This window comes from Delphinapterus leucas, chromosome X (assembly GCF_059928025.1).
Source record: "Delphinapterus leucas isolate spDelLeu-1000000601 "Yukka" chromosome X, BTC_Dleu_Yukka2, whole genome shotgun sequence".
Classification (NCBI taxonomy): Eukaryota; Metazoa; Chordata; class Mammalia; order Artiodactyla; family Monodontidae; genus Delphinapterus; species Delphinapterus leucas.
The window spans coordinates 119,338,022-119,357,682 of NC_143150.1; the positions used below are offsets into that span (position 1 = coordinate 119,338,022).

Here is a 19,661-nt window from a genome sequence, read left to right on the forward strand (position 1 = left end):
GTTAAGAAGCACAAGGCCAAGCAAAACAGAACGGTGGCATCCCTATCTCCAAGGAGAGACAAGGATTTAGTTCAAATAGGTACACAGTGACTATAAATCAAGCTAAGCCAGACCCTCCTGAAAAACAGAAAAGGGAACCAGACTTCCCTGGTGCTGCAGTGGTTAAGAATCCACCTGCCAATGCAGGGGAGAGTGTTTGAGCCCTGGTCCGGGAAGATCCCACATGCCGCGGAGCAATTAAGCCCGTGCGCCACAACTACTGAGCCTGAGCGCTACAGCCCTTGAGCCACAACCACTGAGGCCATGAGCCACAACTACTGAAGCCCGCACGCCTAGAGCCCGTGCTCCACAACAAGAGAAGCCCGTGCACTGCAACAAAGAGTAGCCCCTGCTCGCCGCAACTAGAGAAAGCCCGCGCACGGCAATGAAGATCCAGCACAGCTAAAAACAAATTTTAAAAAATTAAAAAAGAAAAACAAAAGGAACCAACTCACCTTTAACGTCTTATTGTGACGCTGAAGTTCCCTGCAAAGAGACTCGAGTTTGCTTCTTGCCAAGATAGCCTTGCTGTGTTCACTCTGCAAATGAACTTTCTCTTTCACGATCTGGGCTTGCTTCTTCTGCAGAATCTTCATTTGCTTCTGAACGTTCCTGCTCTCCTCCAGCTAAAAGTAATAAGCACTTTACATTTAGGAAATACAGCGAAAACCTTTGAGTTATGGCTGGAAGGATTACAATAAGAACTAAGGAATACATTTCCAAAAACCCACAGTATTGTAGTGTAATATTTTAACTGTTTCATGCCATGCTGCCCTGCCAACCTTCTCTTTTCCCATTATGATAGGAAAGTAAGCAAATGATTTAGGGTAGGAAAAAAACAATCTTAATCTCTTTATTTATTTATTAAAAACAAAAAAAATGACGTTTTGGACTTTTTAGGAATCGACACCAGAAAGTTTTACTTTCTTGAAAAACACACTCAAGCTACTTTATTGAAACAATCCTCCAAATTAGAACTCCGTAAGCAGCACTCAGTTCTTTGCAAGTGAGAGGGGGCGCACTGCAACTGTAGGTTTGGAGCAAATGCGTCTGTTTCAAGGTTACACCAACACTAACAGATAAGATGGCAGCCTTACTGACCTGTTAACTGGAGAAGGAAAGGATGCTGAGTCACTATTTCAAGAGCAAGAGCGACACCTTGTGGCCTCTCAAAACATACCACACATCCTTACAGGCGAGATGCTTATAGCTATTAAAAACACCTTTACGGAAATCCCCCCCCCCAGAAAATAATTTTGTTTTTGTAAAATACTCTCGTAAAGTAACCTTACTCAGGACCGTGGGCTGCAGGATCTGCACACACTATCAGTAACTCCACCGAGGGCTAGAACTCCCCCCACCCTCCCCGGATTCAAGGTAACCATAACCCTGAATCCTGGGGTCACTACTCCTTTGCTCTCCTCTGTATTTTATGTCATCCTTGTGTGGTCCTAAAAGAAATCGTTTTGTTTTTTGTTTTTGTGGTACGCAGGCCTCTCACTGCTGTGGCCTCTCCCGCTGCGGAGCACAGGCTCCGGACGCGCAGGCTCAGCGGCCATGGCTCACGGGCCCAGCTGCTCTGCGGCGTGTGGGATCTTCCCGGACCGGGACACGAACCGTGTTCCCTGCATCGGCAGGCAGACTCTCAACCACTGCACCACCAGGGAAGCCCAAGAAATCGTTTTGATTTTAGTTGTTCTGACTTTATTGTGGCTACTGCAACTGAAAAACCAAAATTTAAATTTTCTTTAATTTAAATGAACTCAAGGGACTTCCCTGGTGGTCCAGTGGTAAGGAATCCGCCTTACAGTGCAGGGGACTCAGCTTCGATACCTGGCCAGGGAACTAAGATCCCACATGCCACGGGGCAACTAAGCCCGCACGACACAACTACTGAGCTTGCATGCCTCAGCTAGAGCCCACGTACTGCAAACTGCAGAGCCCACGCGCCACAACTACAGAGCCCTCGTACCCTGGAACCTGCGCACCACAACTAAAGAAGAGAAAACCCGTACGCCACAACTAGAGAGAAGCCTGCACACTACAACGAAGAGCCCAGGTGCCGCAACAAAGATCCCGCATGCTAAGACCCAACGCAGCCATAAATAAATAAGTAAATAAATCTTTAAAAATTAAATGAATTCAAGATTAAATGGCCACATATGACTAGTGGCTACCATTCTGGACAGCACAGCTGAAGATTACACTGCTAGGATTCATTCAGATTGTTTGCATGTAGCTACAGAACAGGGACCAGCAAACTTACTCTGTAAATGGCCAGAAAGGAAATATTTTAGGCTTTGCAGGCCATAACATGTCGGTTGTGTCGTCACTGTCTTTTAAACAACACTTTTAAACAACAATTAAGTAAAACCATTCTTAGCGTGTGGTCAGTACAAAAACAGGCCTTGCTGGCTTTGGCCCTCAGGTTGTATGCTATTTCACTTTTTAAAAACTATGCAAGGGGCTTCCCTGGTGGCGCAGTGGTTGAGAGTCCACCTGCCGATGCAGGGGACACGGGTTCGTGCCCTGGTCCGGGAAGATCCCACATGCCACGGAGCGGCTAGGCCCGTGAGCCACGGCTGCTGAGCCTGCGCGTCCGGAGCCTGTGCTCCGCAACGGGAGAGGCCACAACAGTGAGAGGCCCGTGTACCGCAAAAAAAAAAAAAGTAAAAACTATGCAGGGACTTCCCTGGTGGTCCAGTGGTTAAGAATCTGCCTTCCAATGCAGGCGACGTGGGTTCGATCCCTGGTTGGGGAACTAAGATCCCACATGCCGCAGGGCAACTAAGCCTGCACGCCACAACTAAAATGAGCCTGTGTGCCGCACTAGAGGGCCCACGTGCTGCAACGAAAGATCCCGCAGGCCACAACTAAGACTTGATGCAGCCAATAAATATTTTATAAAATAAAATAAAAATATGCAGCACACAACACACTTTGTTGACCCAGTCTCTTGTCAATAGGCAATTGAGTTGTTTCCAGGTACTCACAACAATTCGCATATTCTCACACATGGGCTTCCTGGTATACACCATGCAAGAATTTATCCTGAGTGCAAACCTAGAACTAGGGTTGTGGGGAAGTGATTTCTAAATGTTCTGTTGCGGGCTTCCCTGGTGGCGCAGTGGTTGAGAGTCCGCCTGCCAGTGCAGGGGACACGGGTTCGTGCCCCAGTCCGGGAAGATCCCACATGCCGCGGAGCGGCTGGGCCCGTGAGCCATGGCCACTGGGCCTGCACGTCCAGAGCCTGTGCTCCGCAACGGGAGAGGCCACAACAGTGAGAGGCCCACGTACCGCAATCAATCAATCAATAAATAAATGTTCTGTTGCACATGACAATGGAACACTGTTTTCCAGAGTGGCCGGCACATTTACTCTCACACCAGCAATTTATAAGAAATCATGTAGATGCACTTCTCCAAAAACTTCATACGATCACAATTCTTCCTTTATGCCACTTACACTGGACATAAAATAGCATGTTGCTATGGTCTTGAGTTGCATTTCCCTGTATTCATAAGATCGAACATCCCTTGTGTTTACGTTTATGTTAAGATATCTTCGAATCTTGATGTTTCTCCACTTCTATGAAATGCCTCTTACACATCTCTTGCCCAGTTTTCCATTGGGTTAATTGTCCTTTTTGTATTCATTTGTAGGTGTTCCTTAGATATTCCTCACATTGAATCTTCTACTGGTTATTATTTGTTGGAAATATGTTTGTTGGAAATATGTTCTCCCCAGTTTGTAATGTGTCTTCTCACTTTCTTTTAAAATGTCGTTCGATGAATAGAAAGTCTTAATTTCAATACAGCCAATTTCTGAAATCTTTTCTCTGGTAGTGCTTTTTGTGTCATAAGAAATCCTTCTTTTAATTCAAGTTTGGAAAAATATTCACCTATTAATATATTTAAATAAAGCTAAATGATACCTAAAATTTTCATTTAAGTCCTTAATCCCTGTATATGGTGTTCAAGGATCTAAATTCATTTTTTCCCCCATAAGGATATCCACTTTTTAAGCTCCATTAATTTCTTAAGGATTGTATAATTCTCCCCTAAATGCAACTATAGATTCCATAAAATGCTCCTCAAAATCCCCAAGGGGTGTTTTCTTCCCATGGAACTAATAAGTTGAATCTAAAATTTTATAGAGAGTAAAGAGTCAAGAACAGCCAAGATACTTCTGATGAAGAGAAGATACACCTACCCAACCAGAAAATCAAGATTTATTATTACACTATAATAATCTACACAAACTAAGGAATGGGAAAGAACAGCACCACTACGTACTTAAGGACCATGTTACAGGCCTAATGGGATCCACATTTAGCAAGTGAAATGTGACAATTTCATAAACCCATGTTATCTGGTGAACGTGGCAGCCACAAGATCTCCCCAGAGGACAATCCCCATCACAGCGCAGGCACCCCTCCAGCTGCTCTACAGGACTTTCCTACCTGAGCCACAAGCACCAGTGATGTCAGACGATGCTGTCACCAAAAGGACAGAGGACAGTGATGGCAAAAGGGGAGTTTTCCGAATAATCCTCAGGAAAAGCCTACTGCCTTGACAGTCTCACTGCTATATAACCTATATGCTCTACCTTTTAAAAGAAATGAGTGTTGTTTCAAGAAACAAAGCTTTATAACATTTTCTGAAAACAGTACACGTTTCGTCCTTCATATGCTCAGCACAAATCTAAATCAAAGAGAGGTTGCTCACTAAGCAAGTCTTCAACGTGTCACATCCTAAAATGAATGTAGCGATGATTACTGGTGCTTTAAAAGAATTAACCATACCCTCCCCTCCCCCCACACACACAAAACAAAGGCCACAAACAAAACGCCCTAGAGCCTTGCTGCTTAAAAAGTGTGATCCAAGGGGTAAGAGTATCATCATCAACCTCACCTGGGAACTTGTTAAAATGCAGACTCTCAGGCCCCAGACACAGTGAATCACAACGTGCCTTTGAACAACAGAAGTCCCAGCATCTGTGCGAGTCTAAGGACTGCTCTAGGCCACCATCTGCCCTTTCTTCTCCTAATCCACGTGTGACTGTCTGCTGTTGTCCCAACAACACTGGGTCAAGTAGCTAACCTGCTACACTGCTTTTTTTTCTTTTACTCTTTTCTCCATTTTTTTTCTTTTCCCTTTTTTGTTTTTGTCTTCTTTTTCTACCACTTCTCACATGATTCTCTTCATGTGGATGGAACCAATAGGGACTGTCTTCCACAGCCAATGGAAGTGTTCCTTTCCTGAAGCCAACAATCTGACCTTGTGTTTTCTGCCATCTTTGTATTTGTGACTGTTCTAGGCTATTTTCATTGATGCACGGGGTGTCCTGGTGCCAGACTGATGAACGCCAGCTAAGTGGGGGTATTCATGGACCCCTTTGTAAACTGAAGGAAAATATAACTGTAATTGAGTAATTATTCATTTTCAAAGCTGGTCACTGATAAAAATTAGCGTTTACGACACGGAATAACTGCTTTAACAACAGACGAAAATGCATAAACATTGTCCATGATAATTCACCTAAGTATTTCACAAAAGACATTAACTTAGCATATTAGAACCATTCATTCTAAAAGCTTCCCACAACCCTTATTTAAAACGGTTCAATGGCTTCCCCACTCTTCAACTTAAAGAGGACAGCAGTGTTTCCATATTGAGACTGCTTTCATAATTTGACAAAGAGAATTAATGCTACTTGAAATAACTCAGGCACAGAACAAATGAGGTTAATTTCTTTGGAAGATGGAAAAAGGAATGCCTGGCACATATTAGATACTAAATAAATACTTCCTGAGACACAGTATTGTTTTAGTAGACTACTTCACCTAACTCACAATTTCAGTCACAATGGTTAGAGCCTTTATCTCTAGAATTCCCTTGGGAAAAGTTAACTACAGGAACCACTACACTCCAACTGACTGGCATTTAAAGCAACACAAGACTGAGTTTTAGAAAACCTATGCTGTATCTTTAGCATTATAATGCTCTATATATGTAACACCTTACAAAATGAAGTCATACAAGCAACAAAAAGCCCCAAGAAATCAGATTCTCCTCTTCAATTCTGGAGTAAAGTATAATTTTACATGTAAAGCTACATCAAAAGCTACATCATATTTTAAAATGCTTATCAAGCACATACACATTTTGCTATACTTTATATGGACCTCACTCCCTTGATTTAATACTCACAAGATCGGCATATTTCTTACAGAGAGCTGCCAGCTTTTCTTCTGGAGTTGAAAGGGTGTTTAGGGCTTGCATCAATAATAAGACTTCTTTTCCTGATGATTAACAAGATAAGAAATAAGTCCCAGAAGAAGAATGAGATCAACCTGTAAATTCTAAATAACACTTCCTATGTTCTGACATCCAGAGTAAAATAATTTATGCCTACAACTAGAAATAAGAGATTTACTAGCTAAATTAAGAAAGCTATTTTTAAAATCTGGATCAGCAGGCACCCCTTCCTCCCCATCTCCACCCCAAATTTCTTCACTCACTAACACTGTGAGCTATTTGTGAAAAGAACTCTTGCTGAAGGCTTAAAAATTCCCTTGCTTACACTGATTTTCAGGTTAAGACAAAGGGCAAGTTACAAAGGGCAGAATATTTTTATATGCTTCCTCCTAACCAAGTACGAATATAGAAGGAAGTTCAAAGGCAATTTCGGGTGGCACTCTCCGCCTATCTAAGACGCTCATTATCACTGGTGACACAGATCTTTTCCTTTGAGCAATTTAAATAACTTCTGATGACTTAGTAAGCATATTCTGTGTGTTAACCAAATTTAGTGTAAAAAAAAAAAAGAAGAAGAAGGATGTCAAGATGGCACTTCCCTTGGGAAAAAGAGCTGAACAGTATTTTAAGGACTCTGGCAGTGAGAAGCAGGTGACTGAGACAGGATGGAACAAATGGTGTTTTAAAATAAGTGATAAGTTTTATTTCTTCAGCTGGGTGGTAGGTACCATTTTTATTTTTTTAAACGTTCACTCTTCATGAAGAGTATTTCATTAAAAATACATATGTGATGGCAATTCCCTGGTGGTCCAGTGGTTAAGACTCCATGCTTCCACTGCAGGGGGCACGGGTTCAATCCCTGGTTGGGGAACTAAGATCCCGCACGCTGTGCAGCATGGCGAGAAAAAAAAAATAAAAGTGAAAATGACTCTGACTTTGGTATATGGTGTTCAGATTGCTATGAGGAAAACAAGCAAGCAGGCTAACTTCAAAACAGAATCCTTTTCCAACCACAGAAAATTTTAGCAACAAATCCCCTCTCGTTTGGCCCAAGGCCAATAAGAATTTTAAGAGAGATGACAAAATATGATTATTGAATATGATTAGAAATAACAGTAAGGTAACTTGCAATTTTTATGAAGATTTTAAAACTCACACTCTACCTGGTTTCTTCTGAGATACAACTCACATACCATAAAATTCACCCTTTTAAAGTGTACAGTTGAGTATAATCACTAAGTCATACAACTATCACCACTGTCTAATTTCAGAAACCCCATGCCCATGAGCGGTCACTCCCCAGGCTCCCTCCTCCAGGTCCCTGGCAGCCACTACTCTACTTCCTGTTTCCATGGATTTGCCAATTCTAGACACTGCATATTAAGTGGAATCATATAATTTGCGGTCTTTTGTGTCTGGTTTCTTTTACTTAGCATAATAGTTTAAAGCTTCACCCACAATGTATGAAGACTTCATTCCTTTCTACCACTGAATAATATTCCATGTACAGACAGACCACATTTTGTTTATCCACTCACAGCTGATGGGTAACTGTGTTGTTTGGACTTTACAGCTATCATGAATAATGCCGCCTTGAGCACTCCTGGACACGTTTTTGTGTGGACACGTTTTCAACCCTCTTGGGAATATAACTAGATGTAGAACTGCAGGGTCGCATGGTAACATTATGTGTAACTTTTTAAGACTCCTGCTTTTACACATTTAACTGGGGCTGCTAATACTGAAGAAATTTGTCTTGTTCATAAGGAATTAAAAATTTATAGAAATATGAAAAATAATTTTAAGTTTGCCAAGTTAACAGAAAATGGGTATAATACGAAGGATCACTCCAACTCAGCATATAGAAAACCAAACAAATTTAAACACTGTTAATCTCAGGTAGAATAAGTATAAAAAACGTAGGGGCAACCAGTAAGCTTAAAATAAAAGGGGAATTCAGATTTCCTAATGAGATTTACCATACCGCATTCTTCATCCTGAATCTCAAACACAGCAGAAGAAAACATACCCTTGAAAACCAGTCTTAACCCACTTCTTGAACTTCACCCAACGTTATATCGTCTCTAAAGTTTTGTGACTAGGTTTAAAATAAAATGATCAAATAAATATACGGTTTTCACAGTAAATTTTGGTCAGACTACATTAAAGATGCAAAGAAGGCAAATCAAATACTACTTCCGTCTGGGACTTCCCTGGTGGTCCAGTAGTTAGGACTCCGCGCTTTCACTGCCAAGGGCATGGGTTCAACCCCTGGTCAGGGAACTAAGATCCTGCAAGCCTCATGGTGAAGCTGGGGGTGGGGACTACTCCTGTCAAATTGGCCCCAGATTTTTTTCCCGAAAGCCCATTCTTGACTACTGAGAGAGAAGTAACCTCCTCCTCTGCTGTCTCGGGCCCCCCAGCATGTCACTGCAGCAGACAGGCTGCCTGCCCCACTAAAGACAACAGATGTGTCAGCTGAGCAACATCGCCCCCGACGCTGGCCATGTTCATCATCACCTGTGCTGCGGACAATACAACTCAAAGGAGCAACGTGTGAAACATGCAACCCCCAAGCTGAGGTTGTTACCTAAGGTTTTGTCTTTGTTCCTGTCGCACTCTGAATCTTGCTGACCATCAGGGGGATCTGTTCGAGCCTCTCGCCCAGGAATTTCCTCCCTTGACTCTCGTGTGCAGTACTCTGGGCTCACCAAACTCCTGCCCTTCGTGATAAAGTCACTGTGTGCATCCTCTTCCAAGGAATGCTTGTTACTTGTGCCACCACAGTGTGAGCCTTGATGCTGAAGAATATCATTGGACTGGGAGTTATGCAACATATCCGTTTTCACCCCTAGCCCGCACATTCCAGCTTCTTCCATTGTGCCAATCACAAACTAGAGGGAAGGGGAGAGGAGAAAAAAAGATGGGAAGGGGGGTTAAATTAAATGTAATCAATGTTTACAATCCATCACACACCACAGGTTGACAGCTTTTTCCTTTCTTAGTCGTTTGTAAAACCGGTGTAAACATGGTAATTTCTAAGTTTCACTGAAAGGTGACCTCACTGTAAATAAGAAAATTAAAGTTAAGATGGCCAAAAAACACACGAAAAGATGCTTAATATCACTAATTATCAGAGAAATGCAAATCAAAACTACAATGAGGTATTACCTCACACCAGTCAGAATGGCCATCAGCAAAAAATCTACAAACAATAAATGCTGGAGAGGGTGTGGAGAAAAGGGAACCCTCTTGCACTGTTGGTGGGAATGTAAATTGATACAGCCAATATGGAGAACAGTATGGAGGTCCCTTAAAAAACTAAAAATAGAACTACCATATGATCCAGCAATCCCACTACTGGGCATATACCCTGAGAAAACCATAATTCAAAAAGATACATGCACTGCAGCACTACTGACAATAGCCAGGACATGGAAGCAACCTAAATGTCCATCAACAGAGGAATGGATAAAAGAAGATGTGCTACATATATACAATGGAATACTACTCAGCCATAAAAAAGAATGAAATGCCATTTGCAGCAACATAGATGGACCAAGAGATTATCATACTGAGTAAAGTAAGTCAGAAAGAGAAAGACAAATATCATATGATATCGTTTATATGTAGAATCTAAAAAAATGGTACAGGGCTTCCCTGGTGGCGCAGTGGTTGAGAGTCCGCCTGCCGATGCAGGGGACACGGGTCCGTGCCCCGGTCCGGGAAGATCCCACATGCCGCGGAGCGGCTGGGCCCATGAGCCATGGCCGCTGGGCCTGTGCGTCCGGAGCCTGTACTCTGCAACGGGAGAGGCCACGACAGTGAGAGGCCCGCGTACCACAAAATAAATAAATAAATAAATAAATTTTTAAATGGTATAAATGAACTTATTTACAAAACAGAAATAGACTCACAGATGTAGAAAACTTACGGTTACCATGGGGGTAAGGGGGGGAAGGATAAACTGGGAGGTTGGGATTGACATATACACACTACTATATATAAAACAGATAACTAATAAGGACCTACTGTATAGCACAGGGAACTCTACTCAATACTCTGTAATGACCTATATGGGAAAAGAATCTAAAAAAGGTGGACATATGCATATGTATAACTGATTCACTTTGCTATACAGCAGAAACTAACACAACATTGTAAATCAACTATACTCCAATAAAAATAAAAATTAAAAAAAGAAAGGAAATTAAAGTTAAAACAAATCACAGAACTCAGTGGTACCAAAGGAAGCAAGAAATGCCATTTAGTTGTACATCTAAACTTGTTTCAAAAAAAAAAAGTATCAAGTTGTGTTAGTGCCCTAGCCAATAAAAAATAAACATATTTCCTTATAAAAATTCACCACTTAAAATAATTAGCATCTTAAAAGACATGAAATTATCCCAAGTTAACAATGTTAATTATTCTGGTCTTAGCCTCTAGGACACAGTACAGCAGAGATGGCTCACTGGCTGTCCAGCAGAAACCCAGGCTCCTCCACAATCCTGTGGAGCCGGGACTGGTGGCCAAGTGCTCAGACCGGCCGACACTTCCCAGCCCCTTTCATCTGGCCGGGACTCCCATGCAAAGTTGCCACCAATAAAATGTGAGCCCAAGGAATGACTTTTCCTTCTGCAACAAAACTTTTTTTAGAAGCACACATTCTCTCTCCTCCATCTCTTTCCCACTCTGGCTGGACGCAGAGGTCTCCAAGACCCCAAGAGATGGCAGAGCCACAAGATGAAAGCAGCCTGCACCCCTAAAGCTCACATACCTATACAAGGAAAGCCATCCGTCTTACTAAGAACACCCACACTGGGCTATGAGATGAGAAAGAGAATACCTTTCTTTCTTATAAAGCCACAGACATTGTGAGAATTAGGTTTTAAACAGCTACCCCTGCCCTAACAAATACAGACAGCAGGCATGGGACAGACAGCTTCATTCTACTATTTTATTCTCCATCAGTACTTTAAACTTCCCCTCTCTTCTATCATACTGTTAACCCATTTACTTATGGGGTGGTGTGTGTTTTTCCCCTGGTTGACACTACTTGGTCATATGATGGGGCACAAACTTAAATTCTGTATATTTCCTCTCTGCGTGAAAGAGGGCCTCTTCCTTTTTTGAATAACATAACTGATGGGGAGGTGGCTAATACCTTTCTCTTATTACAAGTGGACAAAAGCTACTCTACAAAGTTAACAGGAAAAGAGAGATTTATTTTTTCAAGTTACAACAGTATCCAGCTGAAGAAATGAAGATAATTTAAAGTATCAAAGTAGCAGAGTATGGAGAGGTTAAGGGAACTAAATCCGCATCTTTTATAGTCCAACGTTGATAAATCAAGTACTGTGCTTTTGCAAGAACAAACTGGTGCAGCCACTTTTAAAACCTTTTGCAATATGGCTACCTTCCAATCCAGTTAATTCTACCCCTAGGATTTTACCCTAGTATGTACAGATGTGCAGCCAAAGGCCAAGAATGTTTAAAACCACACTATTTGTAATTGCCCCCGAATGAAATCAACCCAAGTTTCTATCAACAGAAGAATGGATGCATTGTGGTGTGTTCATACCATCCAGCAGTGAGAACTAAGTACTGCTAGATGCAGCAACAGGGAGGAGTCTCATAAAATTTTGTGAGGAAGGTGCCAGAAGAAAACATACTACAGGAAACCATTTACATATAAAGTTCAGAAACAAGCAAAACTAATCAATGGTGCTAGAAATCAAGATTGTGTTCACCGCTGGGGGTGGGGCCTTCTGGGGTGCTCGGTAATAGTCTGTTTCTTGATCTAGGTGGGGTAACGTAGATGTTCACTTTGTGAAAATTCATTAAGCCTAAACCTTTATGATTTGGATACTTTTCTGAATGTATGTTTTACTTCAATAAGGTTTATTTTAAAAGTTGTAATTTATATATTATTCCAGCATTATGAAGAACCAAAACAGAAATATTTTCCTCTGGGGAGAGAGATTAGAGATGCATTCTTTTCTGATACTACTTTTTAAAAAATGTGCCTGTTACACTTTTTCTTAAAAAAATTAATGCATTAAGGAGAAATGCGTTGTTTAGAGTTATGGTTTGATGCTACACTCAAATTCTTTCCAAAAAATTCTCTTCCATACGTAATGCAGTCCATAAAGCAGTATTTCTCAAATGTAATCCAGAGATATTAGGTCTACAAAAAATTACCAAGGATTTAGGAAATGTCTTTTGTTAAATTTCATTACTGCAGAAACTTCTTAAAGTCCTTGATAGGCCCAAATAACATACAGAAGTATTAATATCAAGCCAAACGCAAAGTGATTTTTTTTTTTTTTTTGGCTTACAGAATCTCAGTTCCCCGACCAGGGACTGAACCCGGGCCCTCGGCAGTGAAAGTGCAGAGTCCTAACCACTGGACCACCAGGGAATTCCTGCCAAGTGATCATTTTAATGCTACATTATACACAGAACTACTAGTCCCACCTCTATTTTATACCAAATATTAAACTGTCATATACTAGTTGGGCAGATGGATAATGTTAACAGAGATCCTTTATGCAAAAGCAATACTGAGAAGAAGAAAAAAAAAACCAACCCAGGGCTTCCCTGGTGGCGCAGTGGTTGAGAGTCCGCCTGCCGATGCAGGGGACACGGGTTCGTGCCCCGGTCCGGGAGGATCCCACATGCCGCGGAGTGGCTGGGCCCGTGAGACATGGCCGCTGAGCCTGCGCATCCGGAGCCTGTGCTCCGCAGCGGGAGAGGCCACAACAGTGAGAGGCCCGCGTACCGCAAAAAAAAAAAAAAAAAAAAAAAAACCCAACCCAGTGCTATTAATACCATCTTCCCCAACTTTTTAAAAATTAATTAATTAATTTTTATTTTTGACTGCGTTGGGTCTTTGCTTCTGTGTGTGGGCATTCTCTAGTTGTGGCGAGCAGGGGCTACTCTTCGTTGCGGTGTGTGAGCTTCTCATTGCGGTGGCTTCTCTTGTTGCGGAGCACAGGCTCTTGGTGCGTGGGCTCAGTAGTTGTGGCTCGTGGGCTCTCTAGAGCGCAGGCTCGGTAGTTGTGGCACACGGGCTTAGGTGCTCTGCGGCATGTGGAATCTTCCCAGACCAGGGCTCGAACCCGTGTCCCCTGCATTGGCAGACGGATTCTTAACCACTGCGCCACCAGGGAAGTCCCCCCAATTTTTAAAAAATAATTTTTAAACCGATTCCCTGAAAACCATTAGCCCAATATTAAGAATAGGGCTACAAAACCACAATGCTGGCTTTAAACACTGATGAAAGTCTGTTAAAAGATAATTAAAATGGAAGATTGCTTATCTCTAAGAAAGAATTTCTCAGAAGCATAATGATAATAAAACTCACAAAATACCAGAAAACATGGTGTCAAGCAATATCAAAAATATAATGAGCAAGCAATTTGTTGGAAGAAGCAGGAGCATAAATAATTTTCACCAAGAAAACCCAAGGCCTCTCCTAAGATCAATTTTATTGAGAAGCCTACCTGAGGATTGGCATTGGTTATTTCTAGTTTCCCAGTTCAATTAGTGATTTTTCATAACACCTTTATTGAGATATAATTCACATACCATCCAATTCACTGGTTTTTAGTGTATTCACAAAGTTGTGCAACTATCACCACAATCTATTTTAGAATACTTTGGTCACCTCGAAATGAAACTCAGTACCCTTTCCAGCTATAAACCCCTAATCCGCCCAAAACTCCCAGCCCTAGGCAATTAATGTGCTTTCTGTCTCTATAGATGTGGTTATCCTGAACATTTCATATAAATGGAATCATACAATATGTGACCTTTTGTGTCTAGCTTCTTTCACACAGCATAATGATTTCAAGGTTCCTCCACATGGTAGCATGTATCAGTACTTAATTTCTTTTTATTACCAAATAATATTCCACTGTATGGACAGACCATATTTTGTTTATCCATTCATCAGTAGATGGACATTTAGATTATTTTCAATTTTGGCTATTATGATTATTTTCAACTTTGGCTATTATAAATAATTTTGCTATGAACATAAATGTACAAATCTTTGTGGGGACATCTGTTTACATTTCTCCAGGGTATATACCTAGGAGTGGAACTGCTGGGTCATATGGTCACTTTATGTATAACCCTTTGAGAACCTACCACACTTTTTCTAATCGATTGCACCATTTTACATTCTCACCAGCAGTGGGTGAGGGTTCCAATTTCTCCACATCTTCATCAACACTTGTTATTGTCTGTCCTTTCCATTATAGCCATCATAGTTGGTGTGAAGGTATCTAACTTAATGACCAGTGATGCTGAGAACATTTTCATGTGCTTATTGACCATTTGTATACTTCCTCTGGAGAGATGTTTATCCAGATCCTTTGCCCATTTTTAAATTTGGGTTATTTGTTATTTTATTATTGAGTTGTAAGAGTTCTTTATAGACACTGGATACAAGTCCTTTATCAGAGGTACGATTTGCAAATATTTTCTCTTATGACTCTCCTTCATTCTCTCAATTTTGGAGAAAATTCACAGTATATTTATTCACCTATTTCAAAATGCCATAGGTGATTTAACTGCAAGTTATGCTGGCTTTCAGATTAAAGGCATATAGGTCAATTACAACTACCAGAGACAGAAAAAAGACAGGTTAGAAAGGCCAAAATGTTCACCTAACTTAAAATAATAGCTGGTGGCAGGCTTCCCTGGTGGCACAGGGGTTAAGAATCCGCCTGCCAACACAGGGGACACGGGTTCGAGCCCTGGTCCAGGAAGATCCCACATGCTGTGGAGCAACGAAGCCCATGTGCCACAACTACTGAGCCTGCGTTCTAGAGCCTGTGAGCCACAACTACTGAACCTGTGTACCACAACTACTGAAGCCTGCGTGCCTAAAGCCCGTGCTCCGCAACAAGAGAAGCCACCACAATGAGAAGCCCGCTCACCACAAGTAGAGAAAGCCCGCGCGCAGCAATGAAGACCCAATGCAGCCAAAAATAAATAAATAAGTTTAAAAATAGCCGGTGGCACTGAGCATAAATAAGGATGTTAAATTAATCTGTATAGTGCACAACCATCATATCTAACGTTATCCTTCTAATTTTATTTCATCATTATCTTTAGCTAACACTACTTCTTTTTTGTCTTTCCAGACACTCCTTTCACCTTGAAATTCCTGCCACACATATTACATTATCACTTATTTGGTATGTACATCCTCCTAGATAGCGGCAGCTTATGCATAAAAGGTGCTCAAGTGCCAACTGAGTGGAAAACACGAGGAGCCAAAATGGCTGCTTAAAACAAGCCATGGGAAGTATCTATTGAGAAAAACACCACTATTATTATTTTATCATTAGAAGCAGGACAGTATTACATTTCCCTTCTCTCCTGTACAGTTAAGTTTGATTTATTCTTCACATTTGCTAATGAAAGACTTACTCTGGCTCTACAAAATCTTTTTGTTTATGAATAAGCCCAGTTAGAGCTGGGCTTGATTCCAACCCTAGTCTACAAATACTCTTGATATAGTAGGCCCCAATTTTCCCCACTTGAGGTTCCGCACTGGACCATTTGATATGAAGCAAATTCTTAGGGCCAATAACTTTATTTAAATTGTAAATGATTTCTCAGCCTTCAACTCCTTAAGCAGAGAATTCTCTATCACATGGCCAATACAACTTCCTACTCTGCCCTCTTTGACACCCATTCTGGACGCCTTTGCTTGGGTACACTCTCTTGGATAAACAACAGCAGCAACAGCTAACACTTATACAGCAAATACTATAGCCAGGCACTACTGTAAGCACTTTCCTATACTCACTAATTTAATCCTCACAATAATGTCAAGAGACAGTTATCATTATTATCTCTATTTTACATGTGAGCAAACGGTGGCGTGGTAAAGTTAAGTACCTAGTTGAAGGTCAAAGTCAGTAAACTGCCCAGCAAAGATCTGAACCCTGGCCAACTAATTTCCGAGTCCACGCTCTTAACCACAACGATGTACTGCTTCATGAGTCACCTTTGTCTACCGTACAAACACTCTTGTCCTGACCAAGCCGTCTTACAGAAGTCTATTTGATAACGGGGAGAGATGTTCCCGAAGTATTATATATAAAAAGAAATTACAAAATAGTACGCACCATGTATTATGTATATATACACAGACACACAAAGTATTGGGAGGAAATACATCTAGAAACAGATGAATTTGGGAATTCCCTGGAGGCTCAGTGGTTAGGACTCTGTGCTCTCACTGCCTGGGTTCAATCCATGGTCGGGGAACCAAGATCCTACAAGCCACGCGGCCCAAAAAAAAAAAAAAAGTTCAAAAACTTTCACTTATGCTCCTTCAAATATTGTTGAAGCTAAAGAACCACCTTTCTTTGGCTTATTTTGTTTAAAAGAGCTTAAATGTTTTTAGCGATGGTTGTTCTTTTACTAAGACTGGTCTAAAGGAAAAAACAAAAAAGCCAACATTCACTTTCAAATTATTTCAACTACCATCTGCTTAAACCAGCTTGAATGCCTTTGACCAGTGCCAGGCACGTGCTGAGCGCAGACACTCCCTGTGGAGAGCTGGGCGGCCACAGGAGGGGCAGGGGGGAAAGGCTGTGTACACAGATGCATTTCCCCATCCCCGCCAGAGGTCCTGAGCTCACCTCTAGTTCCCAAAGAGTCTCGAGAAACTTATCAAGTAGGTAAAGGTAAACCTTCAGAACCTACAAGCCCCATTACCCCATTTAACCTTCTCCGCGCCACTGAGAGGTGGGTCTTAGGAAAATGAGACTCAGTGACGTGAAGTAACTTGCCCAAGATCATATTCAAGTCAGTAAAATGGGCCAGTAAAACTCAAAACCAGGTCTGTCAAATTCAAGAGCCTATGTTCTCTCCGTTACACCACTCCTTTCCCTTCACACATCAGCCTTGGAAAATGAAAGTTCAAAGTCAAACAAAGAAATCAGAGACATTAAATGTCTAAAAATACATACCATGCTAGATATACCAGCATGAATTTAGGAAAACATTGGGAAAGAGCTGGAGAGTTTTTAGCAGTAATTAACTCTGGGGTTTAGGGAGGCGAGACAACACTAATTTGGGAGTAGAGACATCTTTAAATAATTTTAAGTGATTATATTTAAGACATTGAAGGTTTTTTTTAAAAAAAAACTTTTTGTGTCTTAGGATTAAACTAAATTATCTCTAAAAATCCCTTCAACCCTATGTTTCTAATAATTTCCTCTAAGAGTCATCAACGACGAAACAGGAATGTGAAGACACAGAGCGCACGCCTGCCTGGCCTCAGACACCAGGCGCTTCCCGCTCTCAGCATGGCCACGACCGGCCTTATTTGGTTTTGAAAATATGAACCTCTTTTGTAAACGTTTCCAGTATTTTGAAGGGCTTTTACATTTCCAAATACAAATTTTACAAACAAACCTACCCATAAAACTTACATTTTCATATGCTTTTTTATTTGTTATTTTTTTAAATAAGTGGTTGGAGTTGGTAGGTTCATGTGCTTTTTAAATTAGAAAAGTGGCAGAAGATCTAAATAGATATTTCTCCAAAGACCCAAAAGGCACATGAAAAGATACTCAACATTGCTAATTATTAGAGGAACGCAAATCAAAACTACAGTGAGGTTATTACCTCACACCAGTCAGAATGGCCATCATCAAAAAGTCTACAAAACAATAAATGCTGGAGGGGGTGTGGAGAAAAGGGAACCCTCTTGCACTGTTAGCGGGAATGTAAGTTGGTACAGCCACTGTGGAGAACAGTATGGAGGTTCCTTAAAAAACTAAAAATAAAACTACCATATGACCCAGCAATCCCCCTACTGACATATACCCTGAGAAAACCATAATTTGAAAAGATACACGCACCCCAATGTTCACTGCAGCACTATTTACAATAGCCAAGACATAGAAGCAACCTAAATGTCCATCGACAGATGAATGGATAAAGATGTGATACACACACACGCACACACACACAATGATATACTACTCAGCCATAAAAAAAGAAGGAAATAATGCCATTTGCAGCAACACAGATGGATCTAGAGATTATCATATTAAGTGAAGTCAGAGAAAGACAAATATCATATGATATCACTTATATGTGGAATCTAAAAAGATGATACAAATGAACTTATTTACAAAACAGAAACAGACTCACAGACATAGAAAACAAACTTATGGTTACCAAAGAGGAAAGAGGCGGGAGAGGGATAAATTAGGAATTTGGGAGTAACATATACACCCCACTATATATAAAATAGAAACAAGGACCTACTGTATAGCACAGGGAACTACACTCAGTATTTCGTAATAACCTACATGCGAAAAGAATCTGAAAAAGAAAATATATTTGTATAACAATCACTTTTTTTTTTTTTTTGGCTGCATTGGGTCTTTGTTGCTGCATGCAGGCTTTCTCTAGTTGTGGCAAGCTGGGGCTACTGTTCACTGCGGTGCGCGGGCTTCTCATTGCAGTGGCTTCTCTTTTGTTGTGGAGCACGGGCTCTAGGTGCGCGGGCTTCAGTAGTTGTGGCACCTGGGCTCAGTAGTTGCGGGATGCAGGCTCTAGAGCACAGGCTCAGTAGTTGTGGCACACGGGATTAGTTGCACCGCGGCATGTGGGATCTTCCCGGACCAGGGATCAAACCCGTGTCCCCTGCACTGGCAGGTGGATTCTCAACCACTGCGCCACCAGGGAAGTCCCTAAAAAATTTTAAAATGATGTCATTTCAAACTGGTAAAGGAAATAAACGATTTGAGATTATCTCCCAAGTCATATGGGGGGAAAAAGTGATAACCCATCACACCCCTCCAGATATATCAAGATTGAAACGTGAAAAATGAAAACCACAAAGAACTAGAAGTTCAAAGTGAAACTTTGGGGCTTCCCTGGTGGCACAGTGGTTGAGAATCCGCCTGCCGATGCAGGGGACACGGGTTCGTGCCCCGGTCCGGGAAGATCCCACATGCTGCGGAGCGCCTAGGCACGTGAGCCATGGCCGCTGAGCCTGTGCGTCCGGAGCCTGTGCTCCGCAACGGGAGAGGCCACAACAGTGAGAGGCCCGCATACCACAAAAAAAAAAAAAAAAAGTGAAACTTTGGTCTAAGGAAATCAGAGAACTCGGAAGCTATTTTATTTTTTAAAGAAAAGCAAAATCAATTTACTAAATATTAATTGAAAACTGCAGACTAGCCAAAAGACCACGTTCATAAGGGCTTCAAATGAGTCAGAGACCCAACTTTCAAGGATTTCTGAACAAGGAGATCACAGTTAAAGAACTAAAAATGCCCAACATACAAAAACATGTTCAAACTGGACTTCCCTGATGGT

The 19,661-nt window shown here is 41.4% G+C and overlaps 1 protein-coding gene across 1 annotated transcript in view; it reads right to left on the minus strand.

The window, feature by feature from the left end:
• TXLNG (taxilin gamma) overlaps positions 1-19,661 on the minus strand; it is a 53,418-nt gene that overhangs the window by 16,195 nt on the left and 17,562 nt on the right. The window contains exons 2-4 of the mRNA XM_022562676.3: positions 8,890-9,193; positions 6,252-6,343; positions 495-665 (exon numbers count right to left, since the gene is read on the minus strand). Coding sequence (XP_022418384.1) covers positions 495-665; positions 6,252-6,343; positions 8,890-9,193 — 567 coding nt within the window. The remainder of the gene's footprint in view (positions 1-494; positions 666-6,251; positions 6,344-8,889; positions 9,194-19,661) is intronic.